This window comes from Dermacentor silvarum, chromosome 10 (assembly GCF_013339745.2).
Source record: "Dermacentor silvarum isolate Dsil-2018 chromosome 10, BIME_Dsil_1.4, whole genome shotgun sequence".
Lineage (NCBI taxonomy): Eukaryota > Metazoa > Arthropoda > Arachnida > Ixodida > Ixodidae > Dermacentor > Dermacentor silvarum.
This window is the reverse complement of record NC_051163.1, coordinates 62,121,267-62,145,949: the sequence shown is the minus strand read 5'-3', so window position 1 is coordinate 62,145,949 and position 24,683 is coordinate 62,121,267. Positions and strand designations below refer to the sequence as shown.

The following is a 24,683-nucleotide window of genomic DNA, read 5'->3' as shown; positions in this document are numbered from 1 at the left end:
GGAAACTCCTTTTGCGAAACGGAACACAGAATTTGTTGTTTTTGAAGCAAATTAAGCTATTTTTTTCTCCTTTCTATTCATATCGTACATAATTAAAATGTTTCATCAGTCACGATCACCTTATCTTCCATCACTATAGGGGCGCTGTCTTGCCAGGTAGGCAACTTGGGCCACTGTCATTATCTATTACTGGGTATGTGCCCTTGGGCATGTGTCCACTTTTCGCTAATGCCCCAAAATGGTTACGTGTTGTTGATGATGATGATGCTTGTTGGGCCACAACCTAGCATGTGTAAATTCTGCATCTAATACGCTTGTGCAGAGCCGAGCTTACTCTGTAACAGATCTTGCAATCTGTGGCCCTAGTCTCTTTGTATCTTCTTGGCCAAGTGTAGTATGCTACTAACAGCGATCACCTTCCAGTATTTTGTGAAGTAGCACGCCCTGTAACCTCTATGGGTGCTCAAATGCGAATATTTGTTTATTACATTATTTAAAAAAACTTATTAAATGCTTCTTTTTTTTTTTCGTCCCTGGTTAACGCGATTGTCTACGATTATCTGTTCTTCTTTAGAAAGTTCTCGCAAAAAAAAAAAAAATGTGAATCGGACGTTCGATTAAATAAAAGAAATTGCTAGAGCCCTTCTTAGAAGGAAGAATTCACTCGCGATTACAGAAAAAAAAGCCGCTTGGAAATAAGCTATTATACCTAACTAGTGTTCCAAAAATGTGACCTGGTCTATGATTTTACAAAATTATTTCACGAAGCTCCTGATGACCTTATACCTGTGATTAAACCACTCAGAGAAGTTTTCATGGTTTCCACATGCACGGAAAGTCGCTGAAATATTTCCAGTCTTCAAAAATCATGGGGAAGGATACAGAATAGATAACACTAAACCAATTGTGCAAACCTGAAATTTGGATGGATTAATTGAAATAATTGTGTATGTCAGTCTGATTATTTTTGTACCAGACAAAGACTTTCTCGGCGCCTGTCAGATCGGATTCTGACCATCATGCTCCATCCGGCATGCTCACGTGGATCTAGAAAGTAGAACAAAACTAGCACGGCGCAAGAGTAGATTGCTGGTCTCGTAGCACTCAATTAACATTTCCAAAGCCTTCGACAGTGTAGAGCACGTAATTTGATTGGATAGATTACGAAATGTGGAGTTTCTAAATTATCTTGTAATCTGGTTTCGTGAATGTTAAATAGGAGGAATGTTCGATTTGCTCGCGTTGAAATTCGCACGCAGAGAGCCCCGCCTATTTTTTTATTTTTTTATTTTAGGACAACTCCTTCTGGACAGTAATGATCGAATCTGTGTATCCTGATATGTTTCCTGAATAAATTTTCACTGAATTACTTTCAAATATTGATATATATTGTGGTCTCCTGCGAGCGAATGTTGTCATCCCGTAGCCACATCTTTCCAAATGATTGTTTTCGGGCCTTAGCGTTTGTCCTATGTCCTACATTAATAATTATTTTTCTGAGAATATGCTGTCGCAGAAGCAGAAACAAACTAAACGGACTCGAATTCCTCCAGCCCTTGGGAGACCAAGTGTGTCTAAAGAACAGAAACTATAGAGACTGTAAATTTTGTCTCGTTTTGATGATGCGAACACTCAGCACAACCTCTTCTAGAGGCAAATTGATTTCATCGACTCGAAACAGCTTCTACTGCTAGCAAAGCCCTCTTCCAGTACCCAGATCACCAAGCTGCGCGACTGGCTCGAGCTCTTATCGACGCGCTCCATTACTAGGGAGCCTACATGCAACGCAGCATTGCATGTAGGCTCCCTATCCATTACTGCGCCGTCACCCACGTTTCCCAGTGCCAAGTGACACGGGCTGACGGTCGCGTTACATGTGGGGGTGCCTTCCGCGAACGATGCCACGAGCGAAGCATTCATCATCGAAAAGAAACCCACACCACCAGTCAAGCCGGAAGCAGACGACACGGACATTTTTTTTTTCTCGTCGCTCTTCGTCCGCGGTATCGTCGCCATGGCAACCGTAGAGCGACCGCGGCGCCCTCTCCATTGCCCGGCTTCCTCCGTTCGACGCCGAAAGCGTCGCTTGGTGGCGTTGCCCGTGCCGACTCGTCTGCTGTTTTCCAAATGGCTCTGCTTTGACATCACAACGCCTTTGACATCATCACGCTCATCGGAAAGAAATGTTGCTTTTTCAGAGTTCCTGACAGCGCGTGCCAACCTCGAATTCCGAGCGCGTTTCAGGGCGGCTGCCAGTGGAGAAGGTAGAGCCGAACATGTCGCTAAAGGTACGTACGGCGAGCGCAGAAGGTGACTCTTGCGAGTTTCAGCTCAAACTCATGATCTGATTCGCGTAACAAAATTACTCTGAATGAACCTTTTACTATAGTTTAGTCGTGATTCTATGGTGCAGTGATGCGTCAATTGGTTCGCCACAGTTTCCGCAGTATATGAGGTAACAAGAGGCTATGCTTAGAAACGTAAAAGTTGTTTATATAAAGACCCATTATTTATTTCATTTTCGCCGTTTGTCCGTCCTACAAGTGTTATCTGCGAAGCTCGTTCAAGATATGTGATAGTCATGAAGCACAAACTTTTAAGTAATGCCCAAAGCTGTCAGAGAACGTTGAGACACTCGGACGCGCGTTGCTGTATTGGTGACATTGACATTATAGTCAAGACGTACACTATTTAAGCGCATTCGTTCTGGCATTTGGCCTCGATACCACTTCTGAATACGTATTTTCGTGCGTTAGAGCGCAGTTGTATATCGGCTATTACATTTGCACATGCATGTCCTTAGCATATGTCAAGACATGCTGGTTCGGAGAGACTAAACTGTGCGTTTGCAGAAACCAACAGCTGTCTGGCTTCACCGACCACCTGCAGTGCACCAGAAACTGCCCTGTCTAATTTACTCCGGCACTCACTGAGGCCTGGTAGAGTAATCATAAATAAATTGCAAATATAACGAAGTATATAAAATTTAATTTTTTCACCGCTATATCATCTTATTTTAGAGGCATGCCATTGCCGGTGAATATGCATGCTTGTAACAAATCCCGACGTATGTCAAGTTCACTTTTTGGCGTTCACGTCCAAGGGCACGATACGACATATGTCACAGCAAAGTCATTTTCTTCGAGAAGAATTTCGTACCTATTGGGTTGCGTCATTTCAACATATTCACACTTACAACGTACATTACCACTTATAATGCGAAGCGTTGTTTCGGTTATTATTTTCTTGCGTAATTAGCATATTCTCTGTCATTCGCGTCACTGAAGACACCGCACGACTTTGCCCTTGCTTTCTTGTGCTTCTCCTTACAAGGATACTTCGCCTTAAGTAACTTTGTAATGCAGCGAAGCGCAACCTTCAGTACCTTTACATTTTCTTGTTGGAACGCTAGTTTGGCGCCCAACGTTGTTTCTTCCTCTGTGTCCCTAAGAGCAGCTTAATTCATGCGTTAAATGCTTCGCAAGCCTGTTTGTGTTACCAAAACGTCGTTTTTCCAAGCGCTGTTTTTCGCGGAAGCTTCTTTTGACACCTGAAGGTCGTTCGTCACCCAGCAATCCACGGCGTACAGTTTCGGTCCTTTGCCAGAAAAGCGGCCATCTTCCTTCTTCCGCCACAAATTGTTTTTTTTTTTTCGCTAACTGCTTCAGCATGGAAACGTGTCAATCATTTTTGTCTCCGTAATTTCACTAGCCTCTCGCGTCGTTCCACGCTTTCCCTCCTCTCCTAAAAATGGATTCGCCCTCGCTACGACGTAACTTCCCGTGCGTCACACGACGCGGCGCTACTTCCGATGTCTGCTTGCTGGATTTTTAGCGCTTTGTGTCGTCTACGCTGACGTTCCGTGTATGTGGTCGCGAAAGGAAACAGAAGAAAGGACGTGAACCTTCGCTCATTTGAGCCGCCATCAGTGGTGATTGGAGCGACAAGCCCGAGCCGTATCGGAAATACGCGAGACCGCCGTCGCCATGAGCCACCCGGTCGGCCTGTCGTGTGTGTGTGACGGCCTCGCGTACGTTCCAACTGCGTCCGCATCCGTCATCGCGTCGCCGAGCTGCCACCGCTAGACCACTGTTCGTGAATCCTGTGAACGCTGCGAGGGGACTCTCGCAAACGGCATTTCCAATGAAGATGCCTTTCCAGGGTTTCGCGGGGACGAACTTCACGTACTTCTCTTTGCAGAAGGAAACGCCATCGGCACAACTGCTGCATTTGGCAGCGCTCCAGGGCAACTTGCCGCTCCTGGTTAGCGTGCTTGACAGCGGCAAAGTGTACGTCGACTGCAAGGACCAGGTGAGAAATCACAATCTTCGGCGCTGGAAACTTCGCTGTTAAAAGCTAAAACTGCTACAGCGCGCGCAAGCTTGCTGGCGCGGTCGTCGTTCGCTGGTTCCACGCGACGTTCTCAAGGTGATTCCGAGATCGTTGTTCGAGTAACTCTGATGAATCGGCTGCCGTTTCTTGAAGTAAGTGTTGGCGGTTTCAATTAAGCTCGACGTTTAGTTGCTAAGGGTACTCAAAGCTTCGTAACTACGTCATTGAAAACCTGAAATTAGACGACCTTGCTGCATTATACTTTGTATTTTTGAAAGCGCTGAACCGCGCCGCAGTTTTGTTCCCTGAAGCTTCAAATGTTTGCAAATCGATACACGTTTTACCGCGTCGCAGCGTGCATGTAAGTCGCAATCGCACTTTGGCAATAGTGCTCTTGCGTTGTCAGGCCGCGTCTGTTTAATGGACACCGGGTAGTGCTCAGGAGAAGTGGAGTCCTGTGATGGTCGACAGATCTAGTTACGTTACTTGCAATCTTAATTGCAGTTGCTATGCGGAGGGGACGTTCGGTCGCCTAGCTGCACACCGCCACCATTTATTGCTTCTCATTTGGTTCGCCCTCGTTGTTCATTACAGGAAGGAACTACTGCCTTGATTCTGGCGTGCGCAAACAACAACTATGACTGTGCCAAAGAGCTGCTCGAGCAGGGAGCCAACCCAGCAGCCAAGCGAGTTGTAAGTACTCTGACACTATGACAGTCTCTCAACCTAAATGAAGGAAGTGTGCACATTTCTGACAGTCAGAAGATTAGCGCTGTCATGACCCCTCCGTTGTCATCACTTGCCCTTCAAATCCACTTCTGGATAACTGTCTCTACCAAAGGTCTCCAAGTACCTCTTTCCTGCTTCCCAATGCCTGCAAGTTTCCGGATGTTACTCCATTTAATGCTGTGCTGTCCATCTTTTCCTGACCATCACTCCGAAACATCATTTTTTAGTGTAAGGTGCCTTTCAAATAAACTTCCTGGCTATCTTGTCAATGTTACACACCAATTTAGCACTGTTTGGGTACATAAGCTGGGTATTTTAGGTGTGGAGTCTGTTTTCAATTAGTGTACAAGGAATTTAATGCTTACATGCTAGTGGAGTAAGGCAGTCTATAGAGTTGCGTGACAAGACAGTAATTGCGATGACACAGTCAACAATAAACACATGCCTCTTCTTTTTTGCCACAAACAATGGTGAAATGGAACATACTCCAATGTGCTGTCACAGAGCCAGTTTTATATTTATCTGCTGTGACAGCTAATCTGTGGCAGGCAATGGCGTCTGCCTCATTTCATTGCTTCTATCTGTAAATGTGACTTATCTTCATACTCTTTCACCCCAATTTCTTTTTCACCCCAATTTCACCCAATTTCTTTAACACTGCCTAGATAAGCTGAGCAGTGTCTCTTTAATATTGCTAATGTTGTTCCTTTTTTGTGTGTGTGTGTGTGTGTGTGTGTGTGTGTGTGTGTGTGTGTGTGTGTGTGTGTGTGTGTGTGTGTGTGTGTGTGTGTGTGTGTGTAAGCCATCGGGGGACAGATAATTTCTTCAATTTTTTGGTATGATTCCTTTTATGCACACGTTGCATCTGCTGATAAACATTTTCTTGCTCTGCAGCAATTCAAATCGCACACTTATTGGTTGCCAAAGGGTGGCCAGCATTGCTTTATAAAAAATTAAATAAAAATTCAAGAAGCATCCCAAATGGATTCTTCAAAATGAAGTGTTCCACTTGATTTTAGCTGTCTTTGTACAAGCCGTGCTGAATATTTTGGCTTGTTTTGGAAGTACTTGTCCACTTGTTTCCCTAAAATCATCTAGTCACCCTGCTAAGCAGTGCACTGATGTCCTTGCAGACTGGAACCACTGCTTTGTTCTTTGCCGCACAAGGGGGCTACTTGGACATTGTCAAGTTGCTCCTTGAACACAACGCCCCAGTAGATGCTGCTAGCGTGGTGAGTTTCTTGTAGAATGCAGCTAACCCCATTGCACTCTGTTTGTGTCAGTCATCTGAGCAACTCTTTGTACAAGACAATGAAAGTAGTCTTAATCGATGGAGTTTAAAAGGGTCCGGCGACATTATCTTAGCCACCAAACATTGTGCCACACAACGAATTTGTAAAGTCCCATGGTGAATTCATAATGAATGACATAAATAGACCTAGGAAAATGAAAGCTGTCTAACTTAAAGGGTCCCTGAAATGGTTTCAACAAATTTTGTAGATGCATACGGTACTGCTACAGTAAAACATTCATGCCACAATTTAAGTGAAGGGTCACATATTTAGTATATAGCTAGGGACGATTACAAATTACCCTCCTTCCTGGCCATGCTTTTTCTCCTCAACTCGTTCGCGGAGTGATCGGGCCTAAGCTCTGCTTTCACTGTCTATGGGTCATGATGTGACATCGTGTTGTCAACTTCCGGTTGTTTCGGAGCCAATGCGCGAAGCCTCTCTAACCCCTTCGCTAGCCACCTGGCCGTCGATCCCCAGCGAGAGCTATCGAAACAGCGTGCGTTACAAGTGTTCTCTCGCAGCGCTGAGTGTGTCCGGTATTACAGTAACTACAGACGAGTGGGCGTCTTGACAAATAGGCGGAGGCATAAACTAATGCCCCTCCATACAACTATTGCTGTGATGGACTTTAGTGTAAATGGCAGTGGCCTGCATGGTGCAGCCACCTGGTGGTGCAGAGCTTAACCAGCCAAGCACAGAGCTACTATTGCGCTAAACAAGTGTAAAACATTTTAAACATTTAAAAAGAGAACATGTTCACGATTACGCTCCTCTTGGAAATTTATACCAGCAGAAAAGTAGAATACACTTGGTACTGCCATATTAGCACTGTGTTTGTCTGGTTGAGCCCTGTGCCACCAGGTGGTTGCACCGTGCAGGCCGTTCACGTTTGTGCCTCCACTCATTCAGTAAAACGCCCAGTCCGCTTGTACTTGTGTTTACCTGAATACCAGACACGCTGCAACTGTCTATTGTGGTAGTAATCCTCCGGCGCGAAGTGATGGCCACAAACATGGCGTGTTCAGCAACGACGGATGGTGCATTTTGGATCCGTACAGAACACGTGTACACAAACGCGTGATCACCCTCAATCACTTGCGCACGCTTGCCTGGCCGCTTCGTTACACTCGTCAATCACTGCGGCACGGCGTTGCACTAGCCGCTATGGCAACGTCATTAAAGCCACATAAGCATGCAGCACAACCATGGTGGCGGGAAGCCAGCGCACAAGGTGGGTACTGGACCAGGAAGCGAAGAACAGGCTCCCGGCTCTTTTTGCCACACGTGCACAGTGGGCACTTAACTTGAACCCAGCAGCTAACGTTAGACGGTGCTGCCTTGATTTGCAGAGCCCCGGCGGCATGCTCTAGACAAGGCTGCTCACCTCTGTACTAAGCTGAGACCACTTTGCAGCTCTAAAAAGCGTAAAGCATGCCTTTGTTTATAAAGGCGTGACTACATAGACAGCATTAACATACATACAGCCTTCATGCCCAACCAATCAAAACGAACACCACAAGAACTTTGTGTTATACATGCCTTCTGCTTCACATCTATTGCCGAAAATCGGAGTGTGGGACACTTCAGACAGCATGAAAGCTGTTTTCAAGGGCAAGTTATAGTATTAAATGCTCTGACCTCTGTACTTCAACTGTATCTGAAGCATCATCACTTGGTACCATAAGCAAACAACGAATGAAAACAACATGCATTGTATGCATCGCAGGGCTCCTTTAATATCACAAAGCAAACAGGCTGTCAGAGACATTATATAGTGCAAGTTATGGATTGATTTCGACCTCTTGTGGTTCTTTAAGGTCCACTCAAAGTATCCTAAAGGAGCGTTTCTGCATTCCGCTCCCATTAGAATGTTGCCACTGCCTCCAGGAGTCCAACTCACACTGTATTTGTTAGCCACAGAACTATAACCACCAAGACATCACAGCGAGTGCAAGCAGTCATCATTCTCAGTGTATAGTCAGCGACAACCTGAGCATGCAGTGGCAAGCAAACTGCTGTCTAGCTCTGAGAGATTCTGTGTAGTTGTGTTAGCTAATTATGTTCATTGATTTCTGTGACATCACAGTGGAGAGATGAACTTTTCAATACCAGCGTCCCTCGGGAACTATCAGGGGACGTTTGCTGTCGGGCTACTTTTACATGAGGTTGTCAACAAAAGACAGTGCAAAACATTGTTAAGATAGCAGTATGGAAACCCTATACATGCGCTGTTTCGTTAACCACGAGCTCCTTACGCTGACGGGGTTGTTGAGTGCCTTAGTGGCCCTAGCCTCATTAAGCTAGTGAGCGAATGCCGCGTTCCGCAACTAGCAACACTCGACTCTCCATCGTTCTCCTCGTCATCAGCCGCTCTGGCATTGCATAGGCCTACGATCAGTCATGGCTTTAAAAGCAAGGAGCGCTAGCGCAAAAAGTATCTTCAAGTATTTTTAATGAAGTGCTCAGCCGAAGTGACGCTGGGTATTTTGTTGATACCACCGAGCAATGCAGAGTGCGAGCGGCACTATAACATCGGGAAAAATACGAGGACGTAGTGCCGCTCGTCCATGTGTCGCTCGTCTAAGATGCTGAGAATGAAGTCCCCGCCAAATGTGCAAGAAATGGTATTACTTACAATCAAACATTCTCTGAAGAATTTTTCAACACCCGCCGTGGTTGCTTAGTGGCTTTGGCATTGGGCTGCTAAGCACGAGTTCGCGGAATCAAATCTCGACCGCGGCAGCCGCATTTAGTTGAGGCGAAATGCAAAAACGCCCATGTGCCGTCCATTGGATGCACATTAAAGAACCCCAGCTGGTCGAAATTAATCCCGAGTTCCCCACTACGGCGTGCCTCATAATCAGATGGTGGTTGTGAGACATATGACCCAAGAATTTAATTAAATTGTAAAGAATTTTTGAAGGTAAAATTAGCAACAACGAAATGCTTGCAAAAGTGAGACCATGATGTTCATGTGGTCATTTGTATATCTGTGAATAAAACTGTAATGACATTCTCCCGTCAGTACTACTTGCAAATATAGACGCCGAAGGGGGGGGGGGGGGGGAGGGGGGTTGTGTAACCAACTATTCTTTGATCTGTTTCATAGCTTTTCCAATTGAATTCAGGAGTAGAGAGGGCTCTTCTGTGTCAGTTGAATTTGATCTCATGCCTTGGGAGTAAACTCTTTTGCAGCTGTGTCACATCTGTCAGGAATGAAAATAATGGAGAGATGGGGAAATCCATGATTCTTTATAATCTTGGACGCAGCTCATGGGACAGACGATGTTAGTTGGCAGGAAGCTGATCAGAGAGCTTTAGTAGCAGGAACTCAGTGGCATTATTACTTCGTGGATTGGAATCATTATGGAGTAGGCTAGTGTGTAGGTGCAAAATAACTAGTAGAGGTCTCTAGCTGCCTCACCAATATTACCCAACGCTAGTTGTTACCCACTGACATGATTCACATCCTCTGCTGACATGATACTATTGTGGTGTTTGTGGGCAGCTGAGCCGAATATTTAACTGGCTTTTTTTTTCTTTTAAGGATGGTGGCACACCGCTCCTTGTTGCCTGTCAATGCAATCACCTCGACGTTGTTGAAGAGCTAGTCAAAGCTGGAGCAAGTATTCACACACAAATGTCGGTAAGTTTCTCAGTTTTGCTCTGTCTAATAGTTGGTTAACAGTTATACCACCTGCTTTAAAAAAGACATGCCAGTTTCCTGAAAGAAGACAGGTCTGCTGAGGACATCTTATTTTCCATTTTCTTTTGTTTTCAGCAACGCAATACCATCTGTGGCAGACATGGGTGAATGTGTTACAAACCTAAACCTTGAGATAATTATTGTCGAATAGAAAGAAGCAAATCAAAAGTCTTTTTTTTTTTAATATCAGCATGTAACAAATGCTTGCTTATAACAAATGTTGGATGTAATTAAAATGTTTTCGTGTTGTATGCCACTTTCCAGGTTTGACTGTAATCACTGCTTCAGTAAATAAGTATATAATACTCAACCATGAACTTGATAATTAACTACATTATAGCATATGCTGCAGTTGCAGAATTGAAGCCAGTTGGTGCTCAAAGTGTGCCTTTGGTAGAAATCCTAGAAGTACTTAGACTACTTTTGAGACATTGCCACGTGTATTTATTTATCTTTCCTGGTGACCGGCTTTCACCGACTAACAAATATTCAGAGTTATCGCCCAGCACAAGACGCACCTTTCTGTATCGAAATCAAATGTTATCGCTGGATTCTATCTGAGGTCTTTGTTGTCGCCGAATCTTGTGCAATCGGTGGTATGTGCAACGCAAATAGTGTTGCACCTAACAATGTGACAATATGTGATCCCAAAATTTGCAAAGGAATGCATTGGTGTGTCAATTATTATTTACAAACTAAGCCTGCCTTAAGGCTCACTCACTCCGGAGACTGACAGTGGTGCGCGACCAAGTTGGTCGCAAAGCGACCAGTCGCAAATGGTCGCTTTTCTTGAAAAGCGACCTTTTTCCAGCTGCCGTTCGTTGGATGAGCACGCCACCCAAAGGTGAACAGAGGGTGAACAGCTTCGCTTTAATATTATGCACCGAATCCCACGCAATTTGAACTAGAAATTCCAACTTTCTCTCGATAATACTCGTTGTCATGCGCACAAAGTTCGAGAAGGAGGCGGCTTGTGTGTCCGGCCACTTCACGCGAGCGGCGGCACGGGCGCTGACACCACGGCAGAGCACATCAGCACAGGGACGACGTCTTCCTGTTGGCTCGAATCAAAATCCATGGCTGTTGCCGGAACGCAAAACCAATTTACACAGTGCCAGCGAAGTGCGCGCGAACTGCGTAGATTCCTAGAATTCTCGCTGAGAACGATAATCTCCGGGATTGCGACTACCCGGTCGCACTCAGCCGGGCTTGCCGGTGTGAACATCTGTCGCCTTCGGTCGCTTTTTGGTCGTGAGTCGCAAATGGTCGCGCAACCTCCTCAAGTCGCCGGTGTGAATGAGCCTTTACGCTCTGAGGGGCGAAGCTGTCTCAAATAGCAGTGCACTTCATGATGGATTTTGGAGACGTGTCGTCTCGAAGCTGGTGCTTACCACAGGATTCTTACTATATTGTGTTGGACACAGAACAGCTTTAATTATGCGATTGCATCATTGCAGCTGTAATTGCCCTAATTAAAGTATCTAATCAACTAGTTATTAGCAAATCCTAGATAATTGGTGCTCGTCACATGATTCAGTGATGTGATTACAGCTGCAATGCTTCAATCACATAATTGAAGCTTTTCTGTGTCCAACACAACACAGTAAGAAAATAGCTCTCTTTTCTTGAAGCAGGAGCCGTATTCTAGGTAGATCACTAAGGGAATGCCACTTTTTACAAACTTGGATTGACTTGAGATAGTCGGCAGAATGCACATCACTACAGTCAAATGTTGCAAGAGACCCTACATCGTGCAGAAATGACAGCAACCCTTAAAGTGATCGCATGAGAATGTGCAATCACTATACATATGTGATCACTATAAATAATAATTATTTAGACTGCACCTCCTTATCATCATTCATCGCTTTTTATCCCCTTCCCCAGTGTAGAGTAGCAGGCCAGAGCAAACTAACGCTCAAGCCGACCTCTCTGCCTTTCTTCAAATAAACCTAGCTCTCTCTCTAGACTGAATCGAATACGAACTGAATAGCACCCAATGTGAATCAAATTGAGTATTTGATACTTTTTCTATATTTTTGGAATAATGAACAGCCTTTTTCACCATTAATATAAAACAAACTTGACATCCCAGTATCCGCTATATGCAAGCTTCTGTCATACACTGCATTTTATGAGCAAATAAGCAGGATTCTTCAGAGCATGTGTGGTTGTGCATAATCAGAATGAAGCTTAAAAGGCAGTATTCTCAGCCCATTAGCACCTGTGCATAATTTTGAGAGTAAGACGGAAATGCGTATTGACTACAGTAATTGCAAAGCAAAAAAGGTGCGTTTTCTTTAGCTGGAATGGTCGCTGCAGTTGGTGCCATTATTACATCAAATAATGTTGCAATTGAGATTATTCAGACTTAATTTCAAGAAAACACACAGTTGCAGTTGCAATAGCACCAAACAATACAGATTGCCAAATGTCATGTCTAGGTGAAGTTTAGATGTGAATGATTGTGATTTAGCTGAAAAACTCTGGCTCCCTAAGTGATGCGACGTGATATTGTAAGCTTCTGTTCTTTATGTCCGCTCTGTGCCGTGGTCAAATTTGCTTCATTTTTGCTTGCTTCATGCTTGGTCGTCCACAGCTGGCAATTTGAAACAGTCAAAAAGTATTTGAAAAATATTCGCATTTCATGCATAATGACTATATCGGATTCGAGGGCCGAACCGGATAGGATAATGCTATTCATTTTGGAAAGTTTCATGTATACACACACCCTAATTTTTTATCCACAGTTTCCTACCTTGCCTGAAGTGAGGAACATTTCTCTGGTGACTTTCTTTGCAGGATCGTGCCACACCACTTTTTGTTGCTGCTCAGAATGGACATTTGAAGCTTGTTTCCCATCTCATCTCCCTTGGTGCCGACATCAACGTTAAACGGACGGTATGTCGAACATTCTTTATTCTGATAGGAAAACTACCATATGAATGGTGCTAAACCAGAAGACTTAATTCCATTTGTATGTTGCTACTAACAGATACTTGTACAATGGTGATGAAAAGAGGAAGTACGTCGTTGTAATGCACAGAGTGGATCAGCAAAATTTTATGTAATTCCTTGGAACAGCACAGCAGAGAGACAGATCTTAGCAACACAAGATTGATGTCGCCTGGAACTAGATAGCATTAGGCAGTAATCACCAATTAAATGTATAATTACAGTCAAGCCCACTTATAACGATCCTATATATAGCAATTTATCGGTTATAACGATTTTCTGACCCTGCCTATTGAAATCAGCGTGATATGATGAGCATTTTCAAAAGCGCCGTAATGTTACAGCAAACACTTCAAACCCGGTTGCAGCAAAAGGAGGGGGCGCACGCAAAGTTTAAAAGCACGGCAGTGCACCCTCTGCTGCAGTCTAACCATAACGAAGATGCAATCGCCGAGATGCGCGAGCGGATTTCAGAAGCCACAAGAAAGGTCACTTGTTTTCAATCATGATAGGGTAACCATGCTTTCAAGGCATGTCTTCGGCATCTTTTGGCACAAAGCACTACAACGTATGGCAGCCGTGGCCTGCTGGCAAGCGCCGAGCCTTTTTCGGAGGCCATGGCAGTGGCAGTCTTGTTATTGCGCAGTTCTCTTCGTGCCACCGCATGCACTGTGTCTATTTGGACCAACGGCCGCTAGAGCGTTGTTATCAATATTCACAGCGCCTGAGTCAGCATAAACGCAACATGACGCGCCTCTGCCATGCAAAGTTGCAAAGAGTTATGCTGTCATCGGGAAATCACGGTTTGTCAGCACTTCGTTTACGTCGTTGCTAATAAAAGTTCGCGATGGCGTTCTACGTTTTGAACTTTGTACTCTTTCTGCCAAAGCGACATAGAAAACGTAACTACGTGGCTCCAGGCGTGCTTGTGGCTGACGCTGCAGTCGTAATGGCAAAACCTTTGCAAAATGCCGGTATGCTGCAGTAATTTCCGTTTCAAGCCAACTAGAATGTCTTGCTGTCGTCTGAAAGATCTACTCGTGCCCCACTGATAGTAAAATGTAACACAAGCTCTCGAAAAAACAATGGCAGTGGCTGTACTCGTAGTTTCAAAATAGCAAGTGATCGGAACTGGCCCAGCACGGTTTTGAAAGATCTTGATGCCGCATTTTGTACTTTAGATGACATTTTTAATGGAAACTTGCAGCAGCTAGACGCAGGAAGTCCTGGGAACAAAAATGTACACTCTGAAAATTGGATTTTCAGGTCAAAGTGGTGTCGAATTGTCACTGCCAACGCCAGCTTCAGTGCTGTTAATTTCTCTGCATTTCTAAAGGCCAGTTTGCATATAACGAGGTACTGGTACGAAAAGCATTTTTCGCATGACTAATCGAATTTGTTATAAACAGGTTCAACTCTACATTTATCTGAAGAAAACAACAATGCCAGAGAAAGTGTACGAGAAATTAATGGTAATGTTTAACGAAAATTTAGGAGCAACAAGGAAAAGGGAAATGAAAGTGGACATCCACTTTGCTTCCAAAGGTCGTTATTGCAGGTGCCAGTTACGCATGCAAAAATGCAGTATAATCAATGTGTCCTAAAGCGCATTTTGTGTCGTTGTCTTGATTTTGTTCTGCTGCTTTGTTCACACAACCCTGGTCTCACTGCACCTTGTTCTCTAGAGCTACAGTAACAGGGAGCCTATGTTGTTGCGTACAGGTTTTGCCCTTAGGTTGACATTTGAGCAGATTGGTACGAAACCATGGTGACGTGAGGGTAGTGTGAGAAGCAAGGACAAAGAATAATAGACAGCACAATCACCCACTTATGGCTAAACATTTATTTTAACAAAGCAAGTACAGTAAAACCTCGTTGATACGATCTTGTTACGTACAACTTCCGAGCGTCAACGTTGTGGGGTCTCACATGTGCTCTTGGGACAAAGGAACGACACATAGTAGTGCAAACAATCAAAAGGGCATTTATTGCACCTTTCATACACTAATACATACTACCCGAATCACAACCAATTGAACATTCACACGGGCGCGCGACAAATCAAGGAAGTCCGACTCACCGCGACCCGATAGCGAGCGAATACGTTCGCCCCATGCTATGACACCATCGCCTAGTCGTTCACGTGTATGGTCACGCGAACGGTGGCGCGCTCGAACGATCCGTGTTCGTCCATACCGGTGTCCCGCTCTAAGCCTCGCGCGACGGTCGCGCGAGGCGGGCCGGCGCACGCGCGAAGCGTTCGTGCGTGTTGGTCGCCGATCCCCAGCCAAAGAGAGAGCGCCTCCGACCTTTTTCTCCCAAGTGACCTCGCCGTTCGGTGGCGTATTAGCATCGCGACACTAGCGCCATCTCTCGCAACGCGCCGCAAACACCGCCGGGTTTAGCCACGCAGAGAAGCCGGACTACAGGAGACATGCGGGGAAAACAACATCAGGGGACGCGTGAGAGTCGCGCATTCCCACAACGTTAACGGCCAAAAACACAGGAAATGACCCAATAGAGTTACACTTATTTTTTTAGCAGTTCATAAGTTCCTGGAAAACAAAATTTTTTGGCACCAACTTTCAGTACATCGCTAAACTGCGATTGTATGATACATTTTCCAGCTGCTAGATCCCATTGAAACAAGAAATGGTGGGAGGGGCATGCCATCAAGAAAAGTAGCTGCCCAAGGCATCAGAATTCCTGCAATATTCGCCTGCCCATATCATGGGGAAGCGCCAGCGCGCACTCAGTTTCCTATTCTGGTACCAGCAAATCTCCTCCTGGGTTGTCACGTGCCACATTTACAACTATCACTGCCAACCCTATTGCGATGAGCATCTTCCCCTACCTGTTATACAATGCGTGGGGGCGTAGTGCCATTGGAAGCATACTGCGCGCTTTTAGTAGGCAATAACCCAAAAGCACCGCCGTTCCCTGCTTAAGGTGGCACAGTCTGAGCGTCACGTTTCAGCCAGTGTCGCTCGCCAGCTCGATTTCGTTTCAGTTTCCCTTCGCCAGTCTTATAACACTACACAATAGAAAAACAACAAAGCGCGTCTTGGGTCGCCAGAGCCCCACTAGTACAACATGCGTCGGCATCTGGTGCCTCACGCCGCAACAATTCGCGCAATCGCTTAACTTTACATACATGTGAACTACAGTAAGTCTGTCATATTTTTTAGTTACTTCGGATCGTGTGTTTTCCCGGTTAGTGCATTTCTTTTTTCTCATAATTTTTTTCCCCCCGAAATGTGTGAACGAGGTTTTACTGTATTTAGGCAGGCAGTATGACCTGCACAGTTACCAAAATTGTACAAGAACTATTTCGAGCAGGTGTGAGCAAAAAAAACAAAAAAACAGAGCAAAGGAATACAAGCTGTGCGCGTGTTGCATCTGTATTTCCTTAATTTGATGTTATTGAAATTTAGATCTGACAAAATGAGTCCTGCTTCAAGGTAACTGATGTATACTAGTACGAAGCCTTCACTGTCGTGTAGTTATATTATTTTAAGCTCTATAAGTAACAGATATAATTTATTAATAGTTCAAAATAAATGCATAATGCTTTGCTTGCACAAAATCAGAACAACAGTGAAACAAAGTGAGAGTATGCAGAACAAAACCACTAAGCATAAAGCTTATTTCCATTGAACGTTTGGTCTTGACAACAGTGTAAATTTTATGAATTGAGCAGTCAGTTAACCCATGGGCTTTACCACTCATGCACTCTGAGAGGATTTTCATTAACATTGAAGTTTTCTTTTCTTCAGGATGGGGCCACCGCATTGTGGATTGCCTCCCAGATGGGTCACACCGCAGTGGTTGCCGAACTGCTTGCACATGGTGCCGAGGTTGATTCCACGCGGCATGTGAGTCATGTTGTTATTGTGATCCTGCACTGGTGCATAGATTAAATGGTATATTGTTAGACGTGACGGTTGCATCGCTTTTTCTGGCACTCGCCAGCTCATTTAATTTCTGGTATCGTCGTAGTGTCAACATGTGTCTATAAAGAAAAAAAAAATGGCAGCCAGTGCCGCTCAGAGTGACTCTAAAGAGAGAAATAATTTAAGCAGTATTAGTAAGTAACCCTTATACAATAACCAAGATAAAGCCCCTCTTACAGAAAAGACACAAAACGAAAGGTGAGGGACGATGCCATCTTGATGTCCTTGCACCAGCTCTACATGATGTCACGTATTTTGATAGTGTCTGCTTGGCCGTAGTCAAATTTTTATTGTTGAAGATGGACTACATTAGGCCCCAATGGCCCAAACACAAAGAATAGTACATTGAAATTCGGGTCTGCACGCTGACATACCAATTAATGTGGGGGTTCAGGTGAAATTTAAGAAATTGAGCTTTAAACCTAACTTTTTCTTCTAGTAATCAGCCTATTGCTTTTTAATTTGGAAAAGTATAATTTAGAAACGACACTTTATTAGTATAAGCTGACTTAGTGTTGCTCTTTATTGGCCCTTTAACCTCCTAATAGCCAACACTTCCCAGTGACTGCAAGTGATGTGCATCTTATGGACAATGTGCTGCCGAGATATGGATATATCCTAAGGATGTATCTAATACATCCTGCGGACCTCCTTCACACAATCGTTTGGCTGCACTTTCCGTGTCCTGCAGACATCGCTTGCATGTCCGCAAGGGAAATCATGTAGCCATGCTTCATACATAAACATGTACAACTGTACACACGAGCCACAGACATGATAGCTTCTAACTGTAATTCGAATTGACGAGAAAATATAATTCTCTTAGAAGAAACTCAGACAGAGCATTTTGGAGGGCAATCTATCCATGTGTTAGCTGAAAAAAGTCCATGTGCAATATCCTTGGGACGTCCGTGTTGGAATATCCTAAAATGGACTTTCGATGGATGTCTTATTTGTCTCTGAAACGGTGCACAGACATTGAGACATGATTTGGATGTCTCCCACGAACAAAGTGTTTTCACTGAGGTCTGCCGAAAAACAGTGCCAAGACGTCTTTTTTTTTTTTTTCGGTTTGGCAGCTCCACTTTTTTCGGTTTGACTGCTTCCACTTTGAACTGTCCCAAATTGTCTGTATTCATTGTGTATAAGTGCTTACTAAAGCCGATAGGGCCTTCTGCTGAATTCTGTGATGTGATGAAACTTTTCTATACATGCTCAGTTCTTCAATAACCAGTGTGGCAAGTTTATCATAAGCCAGTAATGTAGGGGTATTCAAATAGCTATCCTCGAATCGAATACCAATTATGTTCTAATTTCTAAGTGAAGTGGAATAATAAAGGTTGTGTGGAGTCTGTTTGCCAAAAAAAATTAAAGGTGGCTAGTTTGCACCATTTAATACATGTAATGCCATTCAGAATTGAATGTCCAGTCAACTGAGGTGATTGTAAATGAGGAACTAGAGAAGGACCATATGTGCCTCAATGACTGTAGTGAAACACAGGATCAGTATGTCTCCAGGTGCTGAGTCATGGAATGCTGCGTTCATTGGTGCACCGCACATCGTGCATACATAGCGAGATTGTCGAAACAATAAATTGCTTTGCCTGAATTGAGGAAAACAAATTAAAATAAGCTGATTAAAGGCGAGTCATTTTTTTTTAATGCTCAGGTGATATTCGAGCATCAGTAATTTATCTGCATCATGCATTTGGCTCAGCAATTGATTTCTGTGCACAGTAGCTACAGCTCTCCTGCAGCAGATTCACTCATAACATTCGGCATTTTCATCTGCTTTTCTCCCTGTAATGTCCTGTAGGTGTTATCCTTTGTTTTCAAACAGAAACAGAATATTATTCAACAGTTTTAAACAAAAAATTCTCGAGTCGAGTACTATGAATAAAGTAGCAAAGACTATTCGATTCGTATTTAACAATTTTGAATATTTCCACACCCCTACAAGAAACTGGTTTTGGACAGAAATGAACAGAGTTTGTCTCGGTTCCATAATTATTTGTCCCATAATTATTGATTTCTTGTAGGATTCTGTTGATAAATGCCTAGTCACAAAGTGCTATCCAATGGAACCCGTGTTCTAGGAACCCGGGAAGTAATTGTTACTGGTAAGGCAGAAGCCTTAATGTTACGGTCACTCGCACACCGCTGTCGGTGCCTACGCTCCAGGATCACGCGCCGTGAACGGCCACTGCAGGTTCGAGCACCACGAGCTTCCATGCGTACAGGGCACCGCTTCCACGCTTGCTCCGCCTTGCTTCGCGGGAGACCAGCCGGTCCTAGTTAGGGGAAGGCGAGCACGTGCACGCAGCAAGGGAGACCCTAGGCGAAGCTCTCCGGAAAGGACAACATGGCATTTATTAAGCTGGGTTTCGATACAACGCAAGTGTAACTCTACAACCGAATCAGAATCTAATTGCTGTACAAAAGCATGGCCAAATGGTCGCTGGTGGCCACTCACGGCACACCGCGACACAGAAGATCAAAGAGCCCAGTCTAGAGAGGCCGCGTATTGTTCGGCCAGTACCTGCCATCGCATACTCCGCAGCAGGGAAAATTGAAAGATGAACAAGCAAAAAAACAGACGGGGGCACGATCGGACAGCATTGACTCCGGACATCGAGACGACGGAAGAGTGCGTGCACCCGCCAAGGCCAGCAGCCCGGCGAGCCGAAGTAGCAGTCGGCGAGAGGAACACATACGCACCTTCCGATTCAAAGATGTGGTCTCCCCAGACCCCATCTTGCGCGTTCCAGGAAGGGCCTGAATCCCGCCAAAAATCTGAGCCAATGGGCAGCCCGTTGACTCCCCCATGGGCAGTATGACAGCCAAGTGACTGTGTTTTATGATCCTCTGCCATCCTGCCCAGGCAGGGAGGCGAGAGACATGGAGCTCTCGGAGACACAACAGCGTCACAGCTATTGCGAACACTCGAAACCCCACGATGTTCAAAGACTATAGCCTTAGGCTAGTGGTCTGGCATAATGCAGCTCCAGCCGAAATGCAAAATATCATATCTTTTTGTTCACTACTTTAAGTTACCGTATTTACTCGAATCTAGGACAGCTCCGATTCTAAGCCGACCCCCCAAAGTCTGAAGCCAAAAAAAAACAAAAAAAAACAAGCTTACCTCGAATGTAGGCCGAACAAAAAAGCGAGGACAGGGTTCACAAAATGGAAACAGCATTTATTGAATGTGAACATGCTGAGCTCATTCTATGTCTCATTCTATGTCATTACCGCTGCTATCCTTGTCGCTATCTTCCTTATCGCTGCCATTTTCAAACAGTGCACTATATTCAGTAACATCAAGCGCATTAGAGATGCTGCACTTTTTCAAGGAGTGCACAATCAAAGTTCCTGGGTAAATGTCATCCTCCTTGCGATGCACGCAAAAAGCATATCCCGTTGCCTCCTCCAACGACGGACGTTTTTCTCATCGATGCCGAAGTCCCGCCCAGCTTGCACGTTTGACGATGCCTCTGCGGCTAGCACAACTGTTCGTTAGAAAGCGGTACTATAGTGGCATTGCCTGTTTGGTGCCATTACGATAATGCCACGCCGCGCGCCGATGCTACACCACCGATACGACACAGGTCAAATGGCAACATCGCTCGTGTACTTCAGTTGGCTACTGGCGCGGCTAGTAGCGGCTGCAATACTGACTTTTCTAGATGGCGCTAACTTTGCACCATATTTATCAGTTTCAGTGAAAAAGCTGGTGTGTTTTTCAAAATCCTCGAATCTGAGCCGACCCTAGAGTTTCGTATATGATTATTTGAAAAAAAAAACTATCGGCCTAGATTCGAATAAATACGGTAGCATTACTCTATAGTGTTTCTTAAAGTGTAGAGATGTCAAGAGCGAGCATGGAGCAGAATTTGCAGCACACCCTCAGTTAAATGTTTGCTGCAAGTTATCTGTGATGTACACTAGCAGAGTGACCTTCTAAGAGTGAGTTGTAGACAGGTTCGTATTGAAGCAAAGCTTTCTTAGCAAACCCTCTCGGAATTAACTGACCGTGGCTGCTGTTGCTGTCTTGCTGAATAGTTCACTAGCATTATATTATTGCCTGTACGATGGTTGGATCGAACCTTGATCTCCCAGCACAATGGCCTGATGCTGTAACTATTAGGCCCCGCAAAGTTCTCTCGTGCCAATGCCAAGTCGCCTTTTTGAGACTATCAGTGCCTGTGTCCCATCATGTGGCATGTGCACACAACAGCACATGCACACGCCAGTTTTTTATTTCGCTGCGCACGCAGGACTGAAATAGGCAAATAGTAGTTGACCTAACAACAGCATACACCTCTCCTCATCATTCTTCTCTCCACAAACATCTCCTTCAATCTTGTGACATCACCACGTCAACGTCTCAAAGTGTGCATCCACATGAACTGCTGTTTGCATTTTGGCATAGCTTGTAAACAGTCTATTGCGTACACATTGCATTACGTTAAGGTTGTGACCTGCAGGGTGCAGAAACACATAAACATTGCATGAGATTACATGTTGCTTGGGAAGAAAGTAAGGACATTAGCATGCATCACATTTAGTTTTATAACATTTAATTAACCATTTCACAAAAGGTGCATTAGACCTGGATTTTTTTGTTTCTTCGCAGAGCAGTGTTTGAGCCCTAGTCGCTTTCTCGCAGGATGGTGCGACACCACTTTTCAAGGCGGCGCACAAAGGTTACACTGGCCTTGTCGAGCTTCTTGTCAAGCGCGGTGCTTCGCTAGGCCTTCTGAAGGTATGTCACACACAAAACCTCCAACTTGTGTGCCAGCAGTTTGCGTCGTCTCTTACCTTTTTTTTTCTTCTTCTTTTGTGGCCCTGGAATTGTCATTATAAATTATAAAAAAGTACCATTGTGGAATGGAGCTCTGTAACACATGTCCATTTGTTTATTTGAGTAGTGCCATTACTTTCGCCGTCTTACACAACACAGTCGCTCGGTGGTATTGGCATACCTGCCAACACTTGCGATTTTATCGTAAGGTATCTGATTTTTGGAGCTCCTGTACGACTGTAATAGTGACACCATTAATGTTACGATTTTTCCTTCGCATCCAGTTTAGGGCATATTTGAATAAAAAATAATATGAAGTGCAGTCGCTGAAGTTTAGAATGATAAATGTTTAGTAAGTTGGTAGGGATCCATTTTACTGAAAGGCACTTGTGCAAGCGAGAACACAAGTACAAACAAAAACAGACAAAGGATAAAGGATACTCAGCGTATGTATTGTCCTATTGGTTCCTTTTTGTGTCCATGCTTGCACGCCTGTCTTTCAGTATCAGACCGTTCCTGACCAATTTTCTCTACCGATTTCCCCGCCTGATTTATCGGACCGGTTGGATTAATCAGACCTACCCACAGCAGCGCCACCAATTATTGAACCAATGCACAAGGGCAACCGACTTTTACAGCAACGCTGTTTCTCCGGAGCCTGTGCCGTCGTCGGTTCGTTAAAAACCACGTGACCAGCGGGAGAGGAGAGGAAAAGCTCAACCCTATGAGAATACTGTGAGATGGTGCAGATGAAAAGGAGAACGGGGAGGGGGGTTGACTTAAGTTGCGCCGTCCAATGCTCGCGTTGGAGGGGGAGAGCGTGAGGCGCGCCAACCAATGGCGGTGTACGAAAAAAGTAGGTCAATGGAGGAGTGGGGTGTGAGAGGAGTTTGCGTTAGCGTTGGTTGTATATACGGAGCTTTGGTCAAGGACTCTTGTCTGGGAACGTCGTAGAAAAGCCTGAGGAACGCGCTAGGAACCTGTCGCCCGTGGACGCCAACGCGTCCCATCCCCTGCAACGTGCTAGGAATGCTGTCGCCCGTAGATGTCAACGCGTCCCATCCCCCACAAGAAGCCCCATTCACAGCTTCGCTGTGGGACCATCTTCACGGAGTGGAAGGGGCGGTGATTTTTTTCGGTTGCATTACATGAATGTTTCATGAGCAAAACTTCATGAACATTTCTGTTCGTCTATGGTGCACAACATTTTTGCTGTGACTAAAGAGCAGAGTGCCTGTTCACACCGTCCCTTCACAACTAATTATTCACTTGCTTGTAATGTGCAGTCAGCATCTTGAGTAATTTGGTATTTTTCACCATTTCTTTTTTTTTTTTTGCTTTAACTGTAGTATTCATCAACTGTTCAGTTGGCTAGTCTGCTATGGTGTTTCTTTGCTCAGCTCGAGGTCACATGTTCAATTTCTAGCTGCCACAGATGCATTCTGATGGGGTGAATGGCAAAAAACACTTTTGTACTTGGGTTTAGGTGCTCCAAAATAATCCAGAGCCCCCACTATGATGTCTCTCATAGCAGCAGTGTTGCTTTGAGACATTTAAGCACAATGATTTAATATTCTTTGCACTGTCTTTCACTCTTGATGGGCTGTCCCTGTTCTGTTTGATGAATGGTGATCCAGTCTTAGATTACTAATCTGATTCTACAGATATGTGCTTGCACTGTGCATTTCACAGACTCTGGAAAGTGTCAGTCAAATATAGCATCAGGTGTGTGCACGTGTGTGGGTTTTTGTTGACAGTACTTTGTTGACTGCAATTGAAAGATGCACAGATGGTCGGAATAATAAAGGACATACTGCAAAGGTCATCTAGTGTTTCACGTGCCATGAAGTCTGTGTGATTTGCAAAATTCCAGCAACATGCAGCAAAATGTATTTTGGGCATTCTGGGCGCTGCGTAAGCATAAGGCTGCAGGAAGGATAGGTCACTGAAAGGCACACCATGTACACTTGTGTCAAGACATCGTCGCCACTGTGGCTGCTTACTAATGCTTGCAAATACTAGTACCGAGATTCTGCTGAAGTGTCGTTAGCAGCATATGCATTAAGATGGCGGTCCCAAACCTTCTGGTCTTGGAGAGCCCCGCCTGCCTTCCCAAAGTGCTGAGATATTTAAGGGTGCCCTAAAATACCGTTTGCAGAACCCCTCTGTTCTACAGAACTCAGTTTGGAACCCCTACTCTATGCAATAGTTCTCATGTGGGTGCATTTGTGAGCCATCAATTTCAGTGACAAGTGAAGAATTTTCTCAGTTGTCAGCCTCACAAAATGTGTGTTGATCTTTTTGTCGCATACTCCTTGTTCGGCGCATGCCTCCTCTACCTGTTCTGACTGTCATCTCGTGTGTTGATTAAAGCTTTCACTTCACTCTCAGCACTTGTTTGTGCTGCTTCGTCTTTCTGCGCTACGTCTTGTTTGTGCTGTAAACATAGGATACATCACATTTCTGATGTGCCCAGTTGTAGCGTGTTTAAGCTGTAGCATTCTGGTACAATTTGTTTCTCTCTTGTTTTTCTAGAATGGTGAAAGTGCCCTTCACGCTGCAGCGCTTTTTGACCACCTAAGTGTGATCAAACTGCTTTTAGCTGCAGGAGCAGACCCGCAGTTGAGAAACCAGGCAAGTTCAATGAAGCCTTTTCCATGCATCCATACCTGGCGGTCAGCCAGTATACAAGTATACATGTGAAATGATTGCACAATGTATAAGTGGTTGAAATTGCTGCAGTTGGCAAAGAGGACCCACATAATCGTTGACATGTCAATACATAGCATGTCTTAACGTAACTGGATGTTTTGAAAAGGTGGTATGGCATTACAACCACCAAAGTGAAAACGCGATTTCACTGGTATTACTAAATTAAGCTTTTAATATTGCTACACGCGTGTGGTATT

At 44.6% G+C, this 24,683-nt stretch overlaps 1 protein-coding gene across 8 annotated transcripts in view; it reads left to right on the top strand.

Annotated features, from left to right (window-relative positions):
* The window catches only part of LOC119465813 (ankyrin repeat domain-containing protein 29-like), a 42,331-nt gene that overhangs the window by 6,712 nt on the left and 10,936 nt on the right, over positions 1-24,683 (top strand). For 2 of the 8 annotated variants that reach the window (XM_049657654.1, XM_049657652.1), the window contains 7 exons: positions 4,927-5,025; positions 6,195-6,293; positions 9,904-10,002; positions 12,865-12,963; positions 16,794-16,892; positions 21,640-21,735; positions 24,310-24,408. In XM_049657654.1, the coding sequence (XP_049513611.1) occupies positions 4,927-5,025; positions 6,195-6,293; positions 9,904-10,002; positions 12,865-12,963; positions 16,794-16,892; positions 21,640-21,735; positions 24,310-24,408 (690 nt within the window). Of the gene's footprint in view, positions 1-2,122; positions 2,289-3,842; positions 4,312-4,926; positions 5,026-6,194; positions 6,294-9,903; positions 10,003-12,864; positions 12,964-16,793; positions 16,893-21,639; positions 21,736-24,309; positions 24,409-24,683 lie in introns of those variants that run through there. The other 6 variants (XM_037726288.2, XM_037726286.2, XM_037726289.2 and 3 more) reach the window with 5 other exon arrangements.